Source organism: Silurus aristotelis, assembly GCF_946808225.1.
Source record: "Silurus aristotelis genome assembly, chromosome: 16".
Classification (NCBI taxonomy): Eukaryota; Metazoa; Chordata; class Actinopteri; order Siluriformes; family Siluridae; genus Silurus; species Silurus aristotelis.
This window is the reverse complement of record NC_139589.1, coordinates 23,679,510-23,697,054: the sequence shown is the minus strand read 5'-3', so window position 1 is coordinate 23,697,054 and position 17,545 is coordinate 23,679,510. Positions and strand designations below refer to the sequence as shown.

The following is a 17,545-nucleotide window of genomic DNA, read 5'->3' as shown; positions in this document are numbered from 1 at the left end:
CGGTAGAGCATTTTCACATTTAGCTCCTAAACTCTGGAATAGTCTTCCTGACAGTGTTCGGGGTTCAGATACACTCTCCCAGTTTAAGTGTAGATTAAAAACATATCTTTTTAGCAAAGCCTACACATAACACACATCACGCACATCACATCACAACCTTGTGCTCCAGAACATCTGATCACATGCACATTATCAACTTGTGCTGTTAATATCATGAACAGCAGCTACGCTAATTCCTCTCCACTGCTTCTCTTTCTCTCCCCATCCCGAGGCTTCCTGAGGTTTGGCCAGCTCCAGTCACGTCCCACCTCGTGAAGATTATGGCCCTATGGATGATCATGGAGAAGTAGATGCCGAGTGTTTAAAGGCCCTGGCATGGAGAAGCTGATGCTGGATCTATGATGATCACAAATTGTTCTGTATTGTTGAAAGATTTATGACCAAACTTTTGATGTCACCCATATGAGGATGGGTTCCCCTTTGAGTCTGGTTCCTCTCAAGGTTTCTTCCTCATATCATCTAAGGGAGTTTTTCCTTGCCACTGTCGCCACGGCTGCTCATCAGGGACAAACGCACACCATTCACCTTCACTGTTGTTTTCTGTAAAGCTGCTTTGAGACAATGTCTGTTGTGAAAAGCGCTATACAAATAAACTTGACTTGACTTGACTTGACTTGTCAGTCCACAGAGTATTTTCCCAAAAGTCTTGGGGATCATCAAGATGTTTTCTGGCAAAACTGAGACAAGCTTTTATGTTCATTTTTATCAGCAGTGGTTTTCGTCTTGGAACTCTGCCATGCAGATCATTTTGGCTCCGTCTCTTTCTTATGGTGGAGTCACGAACAATGACCTTAACTGAGGCAAGTGAGGCCTGCAGTTCTTTGGATGTTGTTGTGGGGTCTTTTGTGAGTCATCGCTGTGCTCTTGGGGTCCTGGGAAGGTTCTCCACTGTTCCATGTTTTTGCCATTTGTGAACGATAGCTCTCACTTTGGTTCGCCAGAGTCCCAAAGCTTTAGAAATGGCTTTATAACCTTTTCCAGACTGATAGATCTCAATTACTTATTCAGAAACAAATGAGAAAGAAAGTAATTTTCTTTCTCACACTTTTTTACACCACTGTATATATATATATATATATATATATATATATATATATATATATATATATATATATATATATATATATATATATATATATATATATATATATAGAAAATATCTCACAATGGCAACAGCAGGATCTCACTTTATAATAGTTATGTAGTTATTAAAATTTTTTACCTTGTTTACCCAAAATATTCCACTCTGTTCATTCACTCCATTTCTACACAAAAATATACTGTTTCAAATCTTTTCCAGGAAATTTAAGATTTATCGAAGTGCCACAGTCATCACTTTCACTTCTGATGAGCTTTCCGGAACATGAAGTAACCTGTGTATTGTTTGGTTTCATATAATAACATGTCTAACTTGCAGACTTTTACCCAGGAAATAGAATCGCTGCATGTTTCTGAGACGTATGCGTCGACTTACGATTTACACTTTATTTAAATGTACTCAAGTCAATCGGCTTTTATTTTCCTTTCAGTCATATACAATACAGAGTGAAATGAAACAGCATTTCTTCAGAGCCAGTGTGCTACATGAAACAACATACATTAACACAACATGGTGCAAAAAACAAAACTAACTAGGACACTATGACAGTGCAGCACCGAGCAGGACAGCAGTTATTTGTGTCTTTTTTAATAACTATTTATAAATTAACAAACACAATCTGAACAAATGAATACAAATCTGAAGGTCTGCTTCAATAAAATGCTTATTATAATATTAATAATTAGAAAATTAATTTGAGATAAATGGCAGGAAACAAGAGAACAAGAGAAACCATCTCTGCTTTTGGGTTCACCTACTCTTCATCTGAGCTCAAATTCTGTCTCTGAAAGAAAAATCATGACCGATGACTAATGTCAGTTCATCACTGATTAGTGCCTTAATTTAAAAGAAATATGCAGGACCCCAAATAAAATGCAGAGGCATTATTGTAGAATTTTCATTGATGGATACCATCTATTTTCATGTAATTACATTTACAGCATTAATTAAACACATCTCGTCTTGTATCCTGTATTTGTGTTCTTCTTCTCTTTGCTTTCATTTGTGTTCTTGTGCGATTTTATCTGTAGTGTTTCAGGAGATCGTGTCCAGGGATTTCTAAACAATCACAAAGAAAAAAATCATTTCATTCCTGTAGGTAACCAAATTGTGACATGCACTTCTCTTGACTTTAGTGAATATATTAATGATTTAGCTCAACATTAATGCCTGGTACACTTTATACAATTTGGCAATCGTGGCAGTTTCTTTGTCATGGTCTTATTGTATGTTGTACTGTGAGAGAGGTTTAACGGCTAGACGGTCTTGCAAGCTTTAGAAATTCTATGACCTCTGTCTACTTACTAGCCAATCAAAATGACATTAATATATAGTATGTATCATTAATCCATGACCTAAATTTATCAGATCCATATATAACAGTGTGATTAGAAATGATCTTTTACGAGGTGGTATCAAAAAGTTTCTCATGGTACTATTCTGGCCGTGTGCGTTACCATTTCCTGCATTACCATACGTGATTTCATCATAGACATCAAGGTTGAACAAAGAACTGCATTAAACTGGGCAAATCTGCCACAGAGACATTTGACATGAAATACTTTTGACATACGGCGATGATGTAACGAGTCTTTCAAGGTGTTTTAAATGACGAGCGCTTCAAGAGCGGAAGAACATCACCGGAAGAATAGAGATCAGGAAGACCTTCGACGAGTTCAACCCCCAAAAATGGCGAAACCATTCAGCAACTTGTGCATGATGATCGTCGGTGAACAATCCACATGATCTCACTTCCGCACCCACCCAACTCGCCAGATATGGGACTTCGCCCTCTAACTGAAGATGAAGATCCATCTCAAAGGTGAAGAAGGTGCTTGACGCTTTGAAAAAGAAGACCTCCAGAACACATTCCAGGAGTAGTGCTGTGCATGGGGACTATTTTGCAGGCAATAGTGTGCAAACATAGATAAATAATGTATTTCCTTTAAAAAGACCGAGTCTCAAAACCTTTTGATACCACCTCGTATGATTGATGAAAATTGACATTGACTTCCACCTGGTGTTCAGGAAAGATCTAAAAATGTTATGTGGCCAGTTGGTTATTTATAAGAAGGTAAACCAAATTAACTTGAGCAATAATAATGTTTTATTTTAAGCCATTTCGCATATCTAATCTTATCATATACTCACCTTCTCCTTCTCCTATGTATCCATTTATTCTCACTCCAAATATTCATTTTTTCCAGAGGAAACTGAAGAAAGATCATTAAAACATTAAAAATGTATTCTCATATATTTATTCTGATCTTAGCATCATTCTTATTCATTCTCATATATTCATATATGCAGTCTTCATATTCAGAAGAATGAAGTCATTGATTCTTCCTTTAAATATACACTTTAAGCATTTTAATGCATTTAATCATTTTTTACATATTACACAGCATGTTGTTTGTATCCTCAAGGTTATTGTGATCCAGAGCTATAAAGCTATCGTTCGATACCCAAGTGCGGATTATTATTTTAGGGGAAAAATGCAGGCTGATACATGTCCCTTGGGGTTAGGGTAAGGGTTTGGGATTATACTGTAATAAATGTGTGTGTCTCTAATTAACACTTAATTCTCCTTAATTATATATTTACTGTATTTTGACTGGAAGGAATCACTTGTGATGGTTTGTAATAGTGAGCATCTTAGAGAATTTAAAGCATTAAAAACAAGGATTAAATCTCCTGTGTAAATTTTGAGAGCTTGAAGATTAAAAAATCAATACCAAACTAAAAAAAAATATATATATATATATATATATCGTCTTTGGTCTCCAGAGCAGAAAGAAGGAGGCACCAAAAAATACTTCCTATTGAAATACATTACATAGAAAGTCGTCCTCAGTGACACTTTGTGAAATTTGTGTCTATGAACATGAATCAATAGATTATTATTGACGATATCATAAAATAACGTGAGACTGGGCTGTGCAGTGTTAATGTATTATTATCAATAATAATGCTGAAAACTGTGCACCAGTTAAGAGCTCATGTACTTACAGTTTGTATGTACTTGTTGTTTGCTGCCCCTGCGTTCCAGTTGTGTTCCAGTGGTTTGTCGCTCTTGCTGTGTGCTCTCGACTTCTCTAATTTTACCCTCCTTCCTCAGTTCACTCTCTCTTTCCCGGGAAGCATTTACCTCCTTCCATAATTCACTTTCTCTTCTTTGGGAAGCATTTAACTCCTTCCATAATTCACTCTCTCTCTGTTGGGACTCCATCATTTGTTCACGCTCTCTTTGTCGTGAAGCATCCAGATCCATCCTTAGTTTGCTCACTGTTTGCAAAGAAGCCTCTAATTTCTCCAATAAATCACTCTCTCTTTGCTGGGAAATATTTAGTTTCATCCTTAATTCGCCCTCTCTTTGTGTGACCACATCCAGTTCCATCTTTACATTTTCAGTTTCCTTCTCTAGCTTTAGATTTCTTATTTTCAGATCCTCTACTTCTTGACTGAGCCTGTCTCCCTTATCCTTGTGGTGATCCAATAAGTCGATCCTTTTCTTTTCCCAAGATTCGAAATTAACTTCTGTAAATGTTTCGTATTCGGACGGAATAAAAAACTTGCTCTTCTTATTACTCAGCATCTCTTCGACTTTTCGGAACAGTTCTTGAACGCTGTCGTCCGTGTTCTCTAGGAGGTGATACCGATCTTTACACATTAAAAGAGACTTCTGTGATCGTCTAGAATTTATGTCAGACCCTGCAATGAACACCACCATACTGTAGTCTATGGCCTCTTTCCCAAACACAGAAGAAATGGCTTTTAAAAGGTAATGCTCTGTACCAGTGGCTGCACCTATGACCAGAAGAAAAGCATGAGGCCCGGGGAACACCAGCGATACACAGTTCTGCATTTGGTTTTTGATTCCTTTGAGTGTCCTTGAAAAAATCGTAGACGACTCTAAACGATCCATCCAAAAAAAGGGACTTTTTACCACACAGACATGTCTTTGTTGAATATAGTTTTCTTTCATCTCACAACTTCCAAGATTAGCCATTTGGACATGTGCAGTCCTAAGAATGAAGCGACATGCTTCACTCTTTGCAAGTTCATCACCTCCCAACAGTATAAGTCTGCACTCTTCTTTGGGGTTTGTAGAAATCTTCAAATTGTGCAAAGTTTCACCTGTTAAAAAGAAAAACAATGGACGAATCCCAGTGTGTATGGACAGAAGACAAAAAAAACAACAACTACATGATAATGATATATGGAACCATATATTGTTTTTAGTATAGAGTATATACTTTGCAAATGTTTTTACAATTGCAAAACACCATGCAGTCATTCGATCATCTTCAGTAGTTGCTTCATCCTGGTCATGGTCAGGTGTCTGTTGTGTGCATGAGATGGTAATACGCCCCGAATGGCACACCAGCCAATCACAGAGCATCATGTCTGCACTTATTTACACTCAGAAGTAATTTTAGCATAGCCACTCTATTTGCTGGAATGTTTTTGGGAGGAGGGAGAAAACCAGAGAGCCAGGGTGAAGAAAGATTAAGTGATAACATTCCAAATGTTAGATAGAGAGTAACCTGAGCACCTGAGAACCTGAGAACCTGAAAGTCAACCAGGTAACCTGGGGATGTGACAAAACTACACTATCCATGCCACCCTTATCACATTTTCTTTAGAACCCCATAAACCAACTTTGGAAAGGGTCCGTAAAATTCTGTCATTTATGCAGCCGTTTATTATTAATGATATAAAACAGTTTAAAAGCGAGACTTACTCGGCTCAACTTCCTCATCTTGTGCTGTGAAAGAAGGCAATAAAGACAATTAAGAAATGCTTTAGTATTTATAAATCCTTTTTTATAACTCTATATGAGCTCTTTGTACACGTGTTTATAGGCATTTGGAAGTAACAGCTTGAGAGGGCTTGGAAGTAGCTGTATTGTCTCTGGAGAGGGTTTGTAGCTTGCAGTTTATACATTCCTTGTTCGATGTTCATCAATCACTAATTTGCTGAAATTAAGTCCTTTTATCACTTTTCATTTAATTCATTTTTTATCAATGAACTTTCTTTCGGCTTCTCCCGTTAGAGGGCGCCACAGCGGATCATCCGCATGTTTGATTTGGCGCATGTTTTTACGCTGGATGCCGTTCCTAACTCAACCCTCCCCATTTATCCGGGCTTGGGACCGGCACTGAAAGTGGCTGGGTTTGGTTCCCTGACCGGGAATCGAACCCGGGCTGCGGCGGTCGCATCCTAACCACTAGACCACCAGGGGACCAAGTGATTTTTTTATCAATAATGTTTTAATATTTAACTAAGCAGTGACAATGGAACTCATCAGCAAGTACTTTAATTAGCATTAACACGTGACACACGATACAGTGATCTGAGACACATGAAATGTTTTACTTACAGGATTGGGCTTCATCCATTTGCTCTGTAAATAAAAAAGCGATATATTTTGTTACTGCAAAATGTGTATACACACAAATCACTGTTAAATAAAGTTCGCTTGAAACCTTTGTGTTCTGTGACTAGCCGACTACAGGTTTATTTTTTGGGTCAAACGTTTTCCACATAAAAATTTAACTTTAGCTAAACAATTTTTAATATTTTACTGAAATAAACAGATGCAAGAAATTACATCAAATGTCCAACACTATGTAAAATCATTTGAACATTACACAGTTAACGAGGCCTTTTTGTTCAATTTTTTAATTCAATTGCGTTCATTCAATTAAATTTACTTTAGTTTTATTTGAATTACCAGTGGACATTTTGTATTAAATATCAGAAGCAACCAAAATAAATAGATTATGAACATAAATCTTAGCATTATAAATGATTCCCTACATGTTAATGAGGAAGCCAGTGGTGAAGTGGACAAGCAAAAACTCACTGAGTTTATATGACGAAGAAAACTTTTGAGGAACCAGACTCAGAAGGGAACCCATCCTCGCCTTAGTAATAATTTTTATAAAAAAAATTTATAATACATTTTTTACTAATATTTTTTATCATTAAGACTGAAGTTTCCTTATTTAATTTCAATATTATTTTTTAAAGAATTCTGCATAGTTTTTCTTTTTTTTTTTTTAGAAACTGTGGCTTCTAAGTGGATATACTATCAAAATACACACGTCAACATTGTTAATTTGAGGAACTGTAATTTGTCAGTAGAAGAAGTTCTCATATAAAGCAGCAGCAGCTAACTAGCATAAGGCACAATTCGAACACAGATTGTGTACTAACTCACATATTACTATTAAAAGTAACTTAAAGTAAACTAGTATGCAATTGTGATCACACACAAATCTCTCTAGTTAACACTGTCTATAACACAATCTATATAAAGTTTCATGTTATAATGATAAAATCTCTGGCTAATTCAGAGGTTGAATGAATTTCTGACTTCATAAAATTGAATTCGGTGTCGTGCATTGTCACAAACGGGTGCCGATATTAAAAATGTCAATCATGTAACGTCTGTGTGTGTGTATACTGGTTCCCATAACAAGATATACAAGTAAAAAATAGGGAATATTGATAACATTAAATTTTTTTTTACTTTTTTAAACAATTTAATGGAACCAATTGACATTAGGGCAATATGGGATATGTGTGTGTGTGTGTGTGTGTGTGTGTGTGTGTGTGTGTGTGTTTACCTTTTTTTTGCGGTGTCTGGTCCATTGTTTCTTTTAACAAAATGTTATATGTACAGCTTCACAAATCTGGAAATAATGTAGTTTATTGTTAACTTCCCTCCAACATTTTAGATCCGAACAAGTGTCAGTAAGATGAACATTTTCAGTTTTACTTTTACTGAGGAAGGGAAGTGGTAACATTTCCGGTCGAGACTCAAATATGCAAAGCAACTGCTACTTCGTTCATACACAGAGTGGGTATTTTAGTACACAATACTGGTGAGACGATCCTCTTCCCGGACAACCAGACAATCAGTTCACATTATATATATATATATATATATATATATATATATATATATATATATATATATATATATATATATATATATATATATATAATTTTTTTTATGACCTCGTCATAGCAAAAGTTGCTTTCTCGTTATTATAATAACATTTTCTTGTGGTCTTGAGATTGTGTACTTGCATGTCTGCTGCCACAAATGGTTATGGTTATTATCCATGATGCTGCGTCTAGAAAACGCTCTTATGCCGAATACACAGAAAAATTAAGTACTGATCAAAACAAGAAACAATGTTTGTTATGTCGAGATCACGAGAAAATTAAGTCGTGATTATGAGAAAACAAGGAAGAAATAAATATTATAATACATGGCCACTTAGGACTTAGAATTTAGACTTAAAAATAATTTCTAAATTCAGTTTAATGCCAGAGAAAATGTATCATTCTATTAAATCAGGGGTTTTCAACGGTTTTCAAGTCATGGACCCAAGACATGGACCCCTGATACAAACTGTGTCAATTGCCGCCACTGATATTAATAGAAACTAATCATAATGCAAGTTATATTACGTTGAGATTAGAACTGTGTTGTTGTTGTACATGCATCATTGTCTGTATATTTTTATATATAATTTTTCAAAAAGATTTATGCATCATTACAAACATTTTTTGTTGTTCAGTCTTTTATTTTATTAGATTCAAAGTTTCATACATTTTCCGTGAACAATTATAAATGTACATGAACATCAGCTTTAAGTTTAATAGAACTTTAATGTAATAATTACAATATTTTTAAATATTTTATCTTTGATGTTTTTAAAAATATATATATTTTGTAATTCAACATTTATTACCCCTTGCAGTACCGCCGCGGACCACATAGGTGTCGCCGATTCCCGTTTAAAGACCTATGTATTAAATCATTCTCGTAAATATAACGGCTCCGTTTGGTTAACCACGACTTCAATCACGTGGCAAGTGCATTCTGTGTTACGTCACACGTATGGGCGTGTCTCTCCGCTCTCGTTGACTCATTGACGCCATTATTGAGGGCGGATTACATCAGTCAGCTTCGCGGTGCATGGACGCGTTCCGTACAGCGGTTTAACTCATGAAGGTAGGCTGATTTAACTACACACTGCTCCTCAATATCAAACATTCTGGGCCGCTCTTATCTTTATTTTACCGTTTAATTATTTTGACCTTGGCTAAATTTGGATTCCGGAAATGTACAAACACTGTGTCGTACATGGCTCACAACTTTCTTTTTTCCTACCCGTATTCAGAACTCTGTAATCTGATTGGCTCCTGTTATTGAGTGACATTTCATTGACTAATCAGTTGCATCGAATGTGGAGGGTTTATCCAATCGCGTTTAAGAAGGCGGGGTTTGTCGGATTACGGGTGAGGAAAACCTAGCTGTCTTGGGTTGATATATATATGACATTTAGATAGAATGATTATTTCAGGCGCGATTTAGTTTTAACTTTAATTTTAAATAGTTAAACATTTATGAAGCCTTTTATACCGAATACCACTTTTTTTTTTAGGTTATTATGTATAGAACGAACTCCATTTAAGTGCAATATAAACATCACACACATTAAAACTCCATTCTGAAATCTCATCCAGTAACATAGATTATAAATGTACAATAAACAGTGACACATCAGTGACACATAATTAAAATCTGATGATCCGTATAGATATATAATATAGTATAGATCTATAGTGTGGTTTCAGTTAAATCTTTGACACTGGTTGTCCTCGGTTGTCACCTTCGTTATCTTCAATATCTCGCTGATCATCACTTTGGGTTGCTTTGTCACCAGGTGACCCGCTGAGCCCAGTTACAGTGACGATGCTGACCCGCCTTTTCAGGCTTCATGGCCTGTTTGTGGCCTCTCACCCCTTGGAGGTGATTGTGGGAACGATCGCTGTGACCATCTGTCTCATGTCCATGAATGCCATCGCAAGTGGAGACCAGATCTGTGACTGGAAGTACCAGTGTCCTAAAGCGCAAGAGGTACGGCCACCTGAAGGTGACATATTGTTAAGGAATTTTGTGATTGGTCAGTCAAGATTTGTGAATGAACGAGAGGGCGGAGACTGGCACTGGAGACTTCTTCTGTAATTGTTAAACAATTGATACGTTATTAAATAACAGCAAATTTGTATCGCCTAGTTTATAAACATTCACAAAGATATGAGCGCATTAATACACAGCTGTGATTCGCCTTCCTTTCCCAGAAAATCCTGAGCAGCGACATCCTCATTCTAACGCTCACCAGGTGCACGGCCATCATCTACATCTACGTGCAGTTCAAAAACCTAAGGCAGCTCGGCTCCAAGTACATGCTCGGTACATGTCCCGGTCTCTCCACTTCATCTTTCCATCACACGGTTCGAACACATGCACATCTCGGTAACCTGCTCCGATGTTTGTGTTTTCAGGCATCGCCGGACTCTTCACCGTGTTCTCCAGCCTCGTCTTCAGCATCGTGGTCATTCATTTCCTTGGCAAAGAGCTCACAGGCCTCAAGTGAGTCTCGTGTTTTATTTTTTAATCGTGTTTAACTTGAAAATGCGCTAATTAATCACACTGTTTTCCCTGTGCAGTGAAGCGCTGCCTTTCTTCCTGTTGCTGATCGACCTGTCGAAAGCCTGCACGCTGGCCAAGTTCGCGCTCAGCTCCAACTCTCAGGTACACCTCGTAACCAGGACAACCAGATTTTTCTGAATTCTGGACTCTGATTGGTCAGATGGTGTTGAAATCTGGGCTCTTATTTTTTAGATTGTGTTGATTTCTGTCTACTGATTGGTCAGATGTTGTTAAATTCTGTACTCTGAACAATTGGTGTCCAGAATTCAGAAACCTTCTGGCCAATCAGAGTCCAGCAATCAACATTTATTGGTCAGACGGTTTCAAAATTTTGGACTCTGATTGGTCAGACAGCATCAATTTCTGGACTTCGATTGGGCAGTGGGTGTTGATTTGATGGAGTCTAATTGGTCTGTTAGTGTTAAATTCTGGACTTTGATTGGTCAGACGATTTCTGAATTCTGGACTCTGATTGGTCAGATTTCTTCCTAAATGAACTGCAGATTTATTATAAATGTTGTTGCACCCACAGGAGGAGGTGAGGGAGAACATTGCTCAGGGAATGGCCATCCTGGGCCCAACCTTCACTCTGGATGCAGTGGTGGAGTGCCTGGTAATCGGAGTAGGAACCATGTCTGGTAAGGTCTAATATAGTCTGTGATGGTATCCAAAATGTCGGGTAAAATGACACAATAATCTCACGCCTCAACGTCACGACTTCCAGGAGTGCGACAGCTGGAGCTGGTGTGTTGTTTCGGCTGCATTTCCGTTCTGGCGAACTACTTCGTCTTCATGACCTTCTTCCCTGCCTGCGTCTCTCTGGTGCTGGAGGTGAGAATCGTGAACCGTCATGTGAACTTGAGCAGACGTTACCGGGTTTCTATTAGTGTTCCACTTGTTTTCTCTCTCGCAGCTTTCGAGAGAGAGCAGAGAGGGGCGGCCGATCTGGCAGCTGAGTCACTTTGCTCACGTACTGAAGGAAGAAGAGGACAACAAACCCAACCCTGTCACACAGCGCGTCAAGATTATTATGGTGAGCAGCAGGACGTCGCACAGGAAATCAATAAATACAATCACAAGTATGAGTATAAGCTGTAGTAGAAATCATTGTGATGCTGTGTGTGTGTGTGTGTGTGTGTGTGTGTGTGTAGTCTCTGGTGCTGGCGTTGGTTCATGCACACACACGCTTGCTGGCTGAGTCTCCTTCCAACAACTCCTCGGGCTCTGCTGTGGATCTGCACGACCCCAACATCGACACACACACAACCATGACCAGGTCGAGCTCCACTTTTACTTTATTTTACCTGATTGTTTTTATATGAAATATTATTCATACTTTGGAATTCAATCAGGATCAGTGACCTCTCTGTCTCTTTCTCTCATTTGCTGTCTGCCTGTCTGTCTCTTACTTGCTCATTGTCTTACTCTTTATATATCTCCATCTCTCTCTCTCTGTCTCTTTCTTTCTATTGCTCCTAGTTTCTTTTTTCTTCCTGCCTCTCTCTCCATATTTATCGCAGTCTCTTTTTGATTTCCTCCCTGTTTTTCTAGCTGTCTCTCTGTTTGGGTCTCTTTTTGTATTCGTCTCTCTCTGTCTCTTTTTGTCTCTTTCGCTCAAAATTAAATCAAAAATAATATTAATTTACATGAGAAATTATTCAGTGTTTTGCCAAACCGTTATTATTAGCGAGGGATAAAACCTGAACATAGAACAAATGAAAGAAGGAAAGAGTGAAATCTCTCTCTCTTCTTCTCTTTCTTTCTCTCTCTCTTTCACGCTGTAGTTTGGACATGGAGCAGGTCATCACTCTGGCTCTGGCTCTCCTGCTGGCTGTGAAGTACGTCTTCTTCGAGCAGGTGGAAAACGAGTCCTCCTTGTCAATTAAAATCCCACAGACCTTCCTGACCAATAAGAGAGCAGAAGAGGAGTGCTGTAGGAGGGACATAGCTTTACCCAGAATTCCCCACACAACGAACACAGACCTGAATCCAGCGCCACTTTTCATCCCGGACATGAGAGGTAACGTAGCCACAACATCCCTTTTCCTGTGTGTGTGTCTGTGTGTGTGTAAGAGAGAGAGAGAACGTTCAGTCAGAGGCACTCGGAAGGGTGTATGGGTGTGTGTTTACTGAGTGATGATGTAATTTATTTTGTTCTTGTTAGATAAAGAGACTCGGCAGCAGGCAGTGTCGTGTCTTTCTGCTCAGAGACCTGCAGCAGAGGAAGAGTGGGAGGAGAGAGAAACACAAATCCCTGCAACTTCAGTCCAACCTCGTCCTCTTAACGAGTGCATGAGGGTCCTCAGAGACCCACAGGTATGATACCATTATCCAATCACATTTCTGCCAAACACCAAGTACCCTCACACCAATTAGAGGTCGATACCGATATATAGTTCGTATCGCACTTGTCAATAACCGATTAATTAATCGAATAATAATAATAAAAAAATGGATACTGGATAAAATTTTTTTAAAAACCATAATGTAGTACAAAATAGTACTGAACTTTATTACAAATAATAAGAATAAAGCCGTACTGAATTATGAATGCGCTATATATATATTTATATATAAATAAATATGAATATATTAAAATATTAAGGAAAATACATGCATTTAAATTGAAACAAAAAAATATTTTACATCCAAAATTAATAAAAAAAAAAGATCCTTCAACAAACAGCACGTGGCATCAACGATTAGCCTCTAGAGGCCGCTCTCGTACTGTATAACGCTACCTGGAAAAACTATCGGTATAGATTTTTGCGCATAGTTCCAGCAATTACAAACTATCTGTGCTGATTAATCGGTAAATAACAACGAATCGGTCGACCTCTACATTAAACAATAAGCATGCTCGTTCCAAACACCAAGTACCCTTACACCAAACGGCAAGCACACTTGCACAAAACACCAAATGACAATCACATTCACGTCATAAGCCAAGCACTCTTGTGCCAGACACCAAACACACTCGTATATAACAAACAGTTTCAGTTTAAATTAAGTTTACTATTGACCCCCCTCCTAAAAAAAATGTGTGTGTGTGGTACTGCAGCAAGGCCCACGTTGTCTAAGTGACGCTGAAGTGATAGCACTGGTGGAGAACAAGAGCATTCTGGGATACCGCCTGGAGTCAGAGCTTGAGACTCCTGAAAGGGGCGTGGCCATACGGAGGGAAATGTTGGTGTGTAAGTTGCCCCGGCCCTCAGCCCTGGAGCACCTCCCCTACACAGGCTACGACTACTCCAAGGTACACCCTTTACTCTTTAATGTGTTTATTAGATGAATATTGATTAAAGTTGTGAGTGGAGGATACAAGATTTATCTTGGGGTTTTTTTTTGTGTTCAGGTAATGGGCACAAACTGTGAAAACGTGATTGGTTATGTGCCTGTGCCAGTGGGCGTGGCTGGACCACTGCTATTAGATGGAAAGGAGTTTTACGTTCCCATGGCGACGACGGAGGGCTGTTTGGTAGCCAGCACTAACCGAGGCTGCAGGGCTATCACTGTGAGCATCTTTCATTCTTTCTTTCTTTTCTGTCTTTTCTATTTGTTCTTTTTCTTGTTTGTTCTTTTTCTTTTAAAACTTCATTGCTGTATTTAAATGTAACCTTCTATTATGTTCTCTCTCTCTCTGCAGCTCTCAGGTGGAGCGAGTGCACGTGTCCTGGCTGATGGTATGACTCGGGGTCCGGTGGTCCAGCTGCCATCAGCGTGTAAAGCTGCAGAAGTAAAATCCTGGCTAGAAAGTTCTGACGGCTTCAGTTCACTTAAACAGGCCTTCGACAACACCAGCAGGTCAGAGAGAACACTTACTGTATCCTGTATCTCCTTCAGTATCTCCAACTGTATTTTCTACTGTCTCCAACTGCATCTTCTCCAGTATCTCCTAATATCTCCAGCTGTATCTTCTACTGTTTTTCCTCCAGTATCTCTAACAATATCTCCTACTTCGTCTCTATCAGTACCTTTTACTGTACTTCCAGGAGTATCTCCATTAGTTTTACCTCCTGTAATTCCATCAGAATGTCTTCATGTATCTCCTCCTGTATCTCCAGCAACTTTTATCAGTCTCTCCAGCTGCAACTTCATGTAAATCCTACTGTATCTTCTTTAATATCTCCTACTATCTTCATTATCTCCTACCATATTCCTTCCAGTATTTATTTTTTTTTTTTTTACAGTATCTTCTACTGTAACCTTCAGCATCTCTTCTAGTGCCAAACCATTTTGCACCTGTTGATGTTATCAGCGCCCTGAAGCCTGAAAACAGAGGTCGTTAACGTTAGCGTTGTGGTTGTGTGTGTTGCAGGTTCGCTCGGCTGGACCGTCTGCAGGTCTGTCTGGCTGGCAGGAACCTCTACATCCGCTTCCAGTCTCAGACCGGTGACGCCATGGGCATGAATATGCTCTCTAAGGTGTGTGTGTGCACACCTATATATCTGTCTGTGTAATAACTCCAGTAATAACACTTACACAGTAATAACACCCGTGTGTGTGTGTGTGTGTGTGTGTGTGTGTGTGTGTAGGGTTCAGAGCATGCGTTACGCAGACTGCAGGAACAGTTCCCTGAGGTACGCGTGTTGGCGGTGAGCGGAAACTACTGCACCGACAAAAAACCTGCGGCCATCAACTGGATCCACGGTCGAGGGAAATCCACAGTGTGCGAAGCCACGATCCCGGCGCGAGTGGTGCGAGAGGTAAATCACGGAGTTAAACGCAGCTGGAAACGACAGTAGTGATATTTTTCTGTAAAAAAAGATCTCTCTCTTGCTCCCTCTAGGTGCTGAAGACGAGCACTGCAGCTCTGGTAGAGCTGAATATCAGCAAGAACCTGGTGGGTTCCGCCATGGCTGGCAGTGTGGGCGGCTTCAACGCACAGGCCGCTAACATCGTAGCAGCCATTTACATCGCGTGTGGACAGGTGAGCTGTGGAAACGACCCCCTCGTAGAATCACAAACGGGCAAAAAAATTCATGTGGGGAATTTTGGAAATATTCCAAGTTATGGGATAGGTAAATGCACAGTGCATGTAGGGGGCGTGGCCTCTAATCCTGCAATTTTTTACATTCCCAGTTTTTTGTTCCCATTAATTCCCATGGAAAGTTTCCTGGAATTTTGCAACCCTGCTAATTGTGTGTGTGTGTGTGTGTGTGTGTGTGTGTGTGTGTAGGACCCAGGTCAGACAGTAGGCAGCAGTAACTGTATCACTCTAATGGAGGCCGTCGGGCCACAGGGAGAGGATCTGTGTATATCCTGCACCATGCCGTCTATAGAGTTGGGCACCGTCGGCGGGGGCACAAACTTACCCCCACAGCAAGCCTGTCTGCAGGTTAATCCCCTTTTTTTGCCATTTGTAGTTTTGTGGGTGTGGCCTGATGTAATTCCACGAACGCAGTTGGGAATTTCTTGGCATATGCAAAACAGCTAGCTCTAAGTTCCAGGTCAAACTGTGTGTGTGTGTGTAGATGTTGGGCGTACAAGGTGCGAGTGCAGACCACCCTGGGGAAAACTCACGCACTTTGGCGCAGGTGGTATGTGCGGCGGTGACGGCAGGAGAACTCTCGCTCATGGCCGCTCTCGCTGCTGGACATCTCGTCAAGAGTCACATGACTATGAACAGGTACACAGACACCCTGCTGTTTTTAGACATAACCCTCACCCTGGTGTGTCTGTATTCATTTTTACTTTCTTTCACCAGATCAACAGTTAACCTTCAGGAAATCTCCACCTCGACGCTGAAGGATCCTTCCTGATGGTGCATTCTGGGAAAACGAGAGTCTACGCTTGCTACAGAATTACCGACTCTCAGGACTTGTTTTTTTTTTTTTCTTTCCAAGGAAAAACTCAGCAGAAGCAGAATTCTCAGATCCATGTTTGTGCTTCTGGAGCAGCTTTGCACTAGTGTTTGGACAGTGATGAATGTATGCGCTAACGATGAAGTATTGTGACTTGGTGAAGCACTGTATAAACTGTATAAAGCCGCGCTGCGTCGAGGCCGAGATCACACGTATTTAAAAAAAAAAAAAAAAAAGAGACGAGACGAGTTTCAGGCATAACAGTGACATCACTACTAAAAGCTCATTCTGTGGTACACTAAATTCTGGATTTTTTCCAGATGTCTGCTTTCTGTTCTGGTGTGTTGAAGCTCAGTGTCAAATGTAAGTCACTGTTCACACAGTTCTTTTTTTTCCGTTTATAGTTACGCTTCTCGTCGAGTAACTTTTTTTGGACTAACACACACACACACGCACACACACACACACACACACACACTCAGCCCCGATCCTGCAAAACAAAATAACATTAAAGCCATATGACTCTCAACTTCATGAACCGTATTGTTTCGTTAAATCTTATGTTTAATAATTAATACAAAATTCGACATGACTGTATTTTGTGTTTGTTTAAAAAATTGCAATAAAATAAATAACGGCGCAGTCATTCGGATCTGCTGCAAACCACGTTTCCATACAATTCTTTTTTTAAGGAATAAAAAAAAAGCAGTGAAATACTATACAATTATATATTTAGTCTATTACTTGATGTGCAACAAGAGAACCATATTTTTTCTCCAATGTAATGGAGGATAAAGGATTTCACGTTTGCAAAATACTTTAGAAAGTGTGCCACCTTCCATTTCTACCCCACATTCTACCCATCCCTGGGGTGCCAATAATTTTGGTAGAACATAAGAAATTATTAAAAAACACAGCTTTGAGAATTATATTATGTAAATGCAAAAATGGGCATCTTTTGCATCACAGTCTCAGAGCCTATCAGAACCCAGTATGCAAATGAGGGCTGAGGAATGGCGTTAACATGGTCTATGGGGTTCTTCTAAATATGGTGACCTTAAT

At 39.3% G+C, this 17,545-nt stretch overlaps 2 protein-coding genes across 5 annotated transcripts; one reads left to right on the top strand and one right to left on the bottom strand.

Annotated features, from left to right (window-relative positions):
• Nucleotides 1-1,543: 1,543 nt before the first annotated feature.
• Nucleotides 1,544-7,989, bottom strand: LOC310738607 (GTPase IMAP family member 4-like). 3 transcript variants are annotated; one of them, XM_083563737.1, is made up of 6 exons: nt 7,795-7,989; nt 6,543-6,566; nt 5,904-5,927; nt 4,169-5,296; nt 3,311-3,372; nt 1,544-2,218 (listed from the first exon to the last, which is right to left on the bottom strand). In XM_083563737.1, exons 1-5 carry the CDS (start codon nt 7,817-7,819, stop codon nt 3,341-3,343), a joined length of 1,233 nt encoding a protein of 410 aa, XP_083419863.1. In that variant the 5' UTR covers nt 7,820-7,989; the 3' UTR covers nt 1,544-2,218; nt 3,311-3,340. The 3 variants fall into 3 exon arrangements, with proteins under 3 accessions (XP_083419863.1, XP_083419865.1, XP_083419864.1); XM_083563738.1 differs by lacking the exon at nt 1,544-2,218 and adding an exon at nt 2,239-3,194; XM_083563739.1 differs by lacking the exon at nt 5,904-5,927.
• Nucleotides 7,990-9,056: 1,067 nt separating this feature from the next.
• Nucleotides 9,057-17,146, top strand: hmgcrb (3-hydroxy-3-methylglutaryl-CoA reductase b). 2 transcript variants are annotated; one of them, XR_014537117.1, is made up of 20 exons: nt 9,057-9,194; nt 9,910-10,103; nt 10,328-10,439; nt 10,532-10,619; nt 10,697-10,781; nt 11,212-11,317; nt 11,404-11,510; nt 11,593-11,712; nt 11,831-11,955; nt 12,464-12,699; nt 12,844-12,995; nt 13,741-13,935; nt 14,035-14,193; nt 14,326-14,509; nt 14,569-15,103; nt 15,215-15,385; nt 15,469-15,609; nt 15,859-16,017; nt 16,154-16,308; nt 16,387-17,146. XR_014537117.1 is itself a non-coding variant. In XM_083563714.1 (20 exons), the coding sequence occupies exons 2-20, from the start codon at nt 9,939-9,941 to the stop codon at nt 16,439-16,441; spliced, it is 2,595 nt and encodes an 864-aa protein (XP_083419840.1). In that variant the 5' UTR covers nt 9,057-9,194; nt 9,910-9,938; the 3' UTR covers nt 16,442-17,146. The 2 variants fall into 2 exon arrangements, 1 of the variants encoding a protein (XP_083419840.1); XM_083563714.1 differs by having other exon boundaries at nt 14,326-14,483; nt 14,998-15,103.
• Nucleotides 17,147-17,545: the final 399 nt, after the last annotated feature.